General features: G+C 34.7%; 1 protein-coding gene across 1 annotated transcript in view; it reads right to left on the bottom strand.

Moving 5' to 3' along the window:
- The window catches only part of LOC110036138 (cyclin-dependent kinase C-2-like), a gene marked incomplete at its 5' end in the record, with an annotated part of 8,597 nt that extends 4,153 nt beyond the window's left edge, over positions 1-4,444 (bottom strand). The window contains 11 exons of the mRNA XM_020740508.1: positions 7-186; positions 283-353; positions 1,125-1,182; positions 1,322-1,461; positions 3,134-3,251; positions 3,445-3,565; positions 3,650-3,722; positions 3,805-3,914; positions 4,074-4,103; positions 4,171-4,261; positions 4,363-4,444. Of these exons, the coding sequence (XP_020596167.1) occupies positions 7-186; positions 283-353; positions 1,125-1,182; positions 1,322-1,461; positions 3,134-3,251; positions 3,445-3,565; positions 3,650-3,722; positions 3,805-3,914; positions 4,074-4,103; positions 4,171-4,261; positions 4,363-4,444 (1,074 nt within the window). The remainder of the gene's footprint in view (positions 1-6; positions 187-282; positions 354-1,124; positions 1,183-1,321; positions 1,462-3,133; positions 3,252-3,444; positions 3,566-3,649; positions 3,723-3,804; positions 3,915-4,073; positions 4,104-4,170; positions 4,262-4,362) is intronic.
- Positions 4,445-4,874: the final 430 nt, after the last annotated feature.

The raw sequence follows: 4,874 nt of genomic DNA, 5'->3' as shown, positions 1-4,874 counted from the left end.
TTGATGGGTTGACCGGGACCAGGCCACATTTGGGGATGAGGTTGACCGGTCTGTTGGATGGGAGGAAGACGGGCATGAGGCTGAGGGTGCTGAAGCTTCTGACGCTTCGCCATTTCTTCGTGCTGGCGTTGTTGCTGGCGCTTCTTCTTCGTCTGAAACTCGTGGGAAGATTCGTACTTCGGAAGGCTGTTCAAGGTTGGATTGTGGGGTAATTTTTAGTAGGCATGAGCATCAAGGCGAGGAGAAATTGTTTGTTGAGACAGTGAAGGGTTTAAGGTTCACCTTTTTGGATCACATGGTAAGGGATCAGCCCAGAAATACTCTGCATCAAGTGCATCTTTTGCTGATATTCTCTGCAAATCAGAAGATGTGAGATTGAACTTTATACAGAATAGCACAAGATGAATTATAAGATTCCATACGTAATGTCAGGGGATATAATCATGAAAACTGTCAAGAGACATGGAAATGTTCAGTTAATTGTTGGAAAAACTTGTGCTGGAAAGTTATTCTAGATCTTTGTGAAGTATATTGATATTTATATAAATGTTCAATGATAATAAATGATCATAGAAATTATAAAATCAATCTTACTATGAAAGATAATTTTTAACTTGAAAGGGTGTGTAGAGAGCTATGTGACTGAAAAATTCACACCATGGACTTTTCAGATCTTAGATTCAGAAGTTTTGTGATCAATTTTGATTATTTCCAAGGGGATTCAATCTGAATCTAACAAGATTTAAGAGTGTAGCAATAACAATAACCACCAAATCTTTCATCTCTCATAAAAAATAGAATCATTTTGACTTTCGAAGAGTGAAATACGCCTTTTCATGTATAGGTAAAGTTGCATGCATGTAAAAATTAAAATTTAAATGAAAAATATGGTAATACATAGGAATTGAGTGGTATGTATGTAAATCTTCCAAATTATAAATGCCAAAATACAGAATTATCCACGACTGTTATCAGCCGCTCGTGTAGCCCACTTGGCAAAGAATGCAAAGTTCCCTTCTAATTTAGCTGCTTTTAAGGGGTTGGTATAATTGTGATTTAGAACATATTTAGAAGTATAAACAACTTCTCGTAGTAAAGGAGGAAATTTAAATCTTACGCAATACCTGAGATGGATCGAGCATTAACATCCTCTCCAATAACTCCAAGGCATGACGGTCGAAACTGCAAAAAATCAAATATTTTGTAATATTGGAAAATAGAATGTAAAAGAGTAACATATAGTAGGATGTGAAAACCCTTCACAATTATCAATGCTACAGAAACGACTAAGATAAGCAAATACGTAGAAGGGCCAACTTACTGCTTGAAAAGCTCCCTGACACGTCTCTTCGTTGGCCTTGAAGGCTTGAAGTTGTTATACCAAGGCATCTTAGTAACACCAGGCCAGTTCACCTCATCTGGAGTTCCACAGAGCTCAAAAATCTTCGTCAACTGTTCTGGCTGAAATATTGCGAGAAACAAGCAGTTAGTTTGATTCTCAACTCCACAATAGCCTAAAGTATGGGTGTCAATTTGGGTTTGGGTTAACCCAAACCAAAACTGCTTAGACTCAAACCCGACCATTATGACTCGTTTAACATGAGGCATAAAAGCTATTTGAGTCAAATTTGGGTTGATTCTAAGTCAATGTAGGGTCGATTTCAAGTTGACGGATCGATTTCAAGGCAATTTTGCTTGGTAGGATGATTTCATTTTTGTAGCTCAATTTGAACCCGACTTGAAAAATTAAACAAGTTAAAAATCCTAACCCGAATTCAACCCAAAAACTATCAGGATAACCTGAACCAGGATTTTTCAAGTCTGGTTCGGGTCAATGTAGTTCAAGAAAAAAATGGGTAGTGGAGACAATAATTGGACCAATTGTAAAGTTGGAAATAAAATCATGAACAAAATAGAAAAAACTCAACTAAAAAAAAACCTGCATGATAACTTATTGTAGATTGCAGTCAATTGTTAAAGCTTGAATCTTTAATTCAGAACACCAAAAGAAAAAAAAAAGAACTTCACATGGAACACCAAGAACCATGAGTTAAATTTTATTACAATAATGCAATTTACAATGTTCTGCCCCAATATATCTTGCAGCAAGATGCGAGAAGAACAAATGTCTAGATCACAATCTCAGCCAACCTACTTTGAAATGCAAACTTGTAAAGCAAATTAATAGATTAGCCTTTAAAAAAAAAAAACTTTTAAGAGGGATCTACTTTTGAATAACATTGTATGAAACGACAAGGACTAAACCCAACATTAGAGGAAGAGAAAGAGAATCCAAGTCTTCATTCAAGTGATAATTTTTTTTAAAAAAAAAAAATTACAACACAGGTTCATTACTATTATTTTTTTATTCGGAGTTGCATAAAGCACCTTATCAACAATTAAAGCCATTTGCAAGTTAGGACATGTATGCAACCTAGGACAAAAGTAACAGCCCTATTCCGATTTCCAGAAAACAGTGAACCCCACTTGTAATTAGGTCCTGCATGTAGGTGTATGGCCGTGAAAGGCATAGTTTGCATTAAAAAAATGAAGAGAAAAAAAAAATTATGATCATTTAAATCAACGGTGCAAGAAAATTTGTTCACTCTCAAGCTTGTTCAATCAAGAAAAAAACTTTCAATTAAAATAATATTTCAATAGATCAACACCATTAGATTTATCACAAAGATTGTTTCAATATATGAAAAGAAACAAACACCAAAATTCAGTTGCAGAGAGGGAGAAATTTTTATCTCAAACTTTGAGGGGCAAAGCTTAATTTAAAAGTGAAGTTTTCTTTGAATGCCTAATTACAAAAGATTGCTTTCCAAACCAGGCCTACAGCCGATGCTAGTTAAAAATAATATTGCAGTACATCCTCATTAAAAAATAGAAAGTTTTAGCAGATGGAAGAAACAAGTATCAAATACAATGTCTAATACAATGGCAAAACTAAAATTTGAAGTGAGAGAGGGCAAACAGATTAACCCCAAACATAGACGGAAAATCCTGAAAACCCAAATTTATAAATTTTTACATGATGAATTATCACATTATCAAACATGAGATATAGAAATAAAGGCTCTGACATACATACATGAAAGTAAGAAATGCTTTACAAAAGACATCCTACCTCATTTTTCCCAGGTAAGATGGGCTTTCCATGTAAAAGCTCTGCAAATATACAACCAACAGACCACATGTCTACAGCTGGACCATACTTGGTTGCTCCTAGCAGCAACTCCGGAGGCCTGTATTATAACCATAAAAAAAATAAAAAGTGAACATTAGAGTAGCTAGGTTCATGGAAGAGTAACAGGTAGTGTTGACATAATCGTTTTGGATGTTCAATGAGCGGACAAGGCACCAAAGTAAAAATAAAAGGTAGAAAGCAATGTTATCATTATTATCATTTGGGACAGTAAATGGTTGTAAACATTGTACCTATACCACAAAGTTATTACACGATTAGTTAAGTTGCCATTGTGATCACTAGAAAATGAGCGTGCAAGCCCAAAATCAGCCAGTTTTAGATTTCCCTCATTATCAATCAGTAAATTAGATCCTGCAGCAGATCCAAAAAACACAATTATAACCAAATAATGTCGTGCAATAATGATTTACGCAACAAACCAAAAACATTAACCACCTTTGATGTCACGATGAAGCACCTGGTTAACATGACAATAATGTAGTCCAGTTAACAGCTGCCTCATGTAACACTACCATAATGAGAAACAAGGTTCAGCTAAATATAATGAAGTAATACAATAAAATAAATCAATCACAAAAATGCTACCATACCTTTATTTGTGGTACGGTGAATCTCATGCCAGGACGATCTGCCAGCCCAGTTAGATCATGATCCATATATTCGAAAACCATATAGATGCTTCCTTTGTATTTGTTCCCATCTGGACATGTCAATAAAATTAAACAGCCTTAGTGGAATGTTCTCATCAAAATAACCAATAACCATAAGCTACTTTCCATCAGTCTACAAGATAAATAAATAGCTGATAATTCAAATATTCATAGCTATATTAAACGATGATTTGCCATATAGAACACACCTGGCTTTCCTTGTTCGTCTTTCTCTGGACCTGGTAATGTACAAAAATGTTACATGTAAGAGAAGAGCCAAAACTACAAATCAATTGAAGGTCGAACCTGGAGATGTCACAATCTCTTTCAGTTGGATGACATTCTGATGCTGCAGCTTCTTTAGGATTTTTATTTCTCGTATTGCAGTAATGGGAAACTGTATAAGTAATATATTGTCATGAATTTCTAAACTTCGATAGGGCCATTAGCCTAAAATATATTTGTTCAAGTCTGCAGCAAGGAAGATTAGAACCATACCCCTTCTCTTTCATTGTCCATCCTAATTTTCTTCAGTGCTACAATTTCTCCAGTTCTGATTTCTTTAGCCATGTATACTTGCCTGCAATTTCAGAAGCATGAGCCTCGGCATATTATGTATGAAGCACAAAATTAGAGAATAAACATTGCATACAAAGCATAGATTTAATAACATAAGCAAACTAACGTTAGTTTTGTAAATTAAGGAAGTCTAAACGATCAATAATATTTCAATTCAAATCTCTTTGAAATTCTAAATTGAAAAGCCTTCATAAACAAATTTGCAAAGCATAAACATGCTTGAGGTCCGGCTTCAAAAAGAGAAAAAAACCAATTCTTTAAAAGCGAAATAATTCGAAGCCAGCGAGCTACTGCATACAGCAAATATAGAAAAAAAACTGGTCTTGTAGAACATAAGCGTGCATGGCCCCCAAAAAAATTGATAAGTTCCAGTTGAGTATAACTTTGATAATGATTCATGAGTTACTTTTCCAAAAAAAAAAAAAAACACA

Source organism: Phalaenopsis equestris, unplaced genomic scaffold, assembly GCF_001263595.1.
Source record: "Phalaenopsis equestris unplaced genomic scaffold, ASM126359v1 Scaffold202951, whole genome shotgun sequence".
Classification (NCBI taxonomy): Eukaryota; Viridiplantae; Streptophyta; class Magnoliopsida; order Asparagales; family Orchidaceae; genus Phalaenopsis; species Phalaenopsis equestris.
The sequence above is the reverse complement of the archived record's forward strand: the minus strand, read 5'-3'. Positions and strand labels throughout refer to the sequence as shown.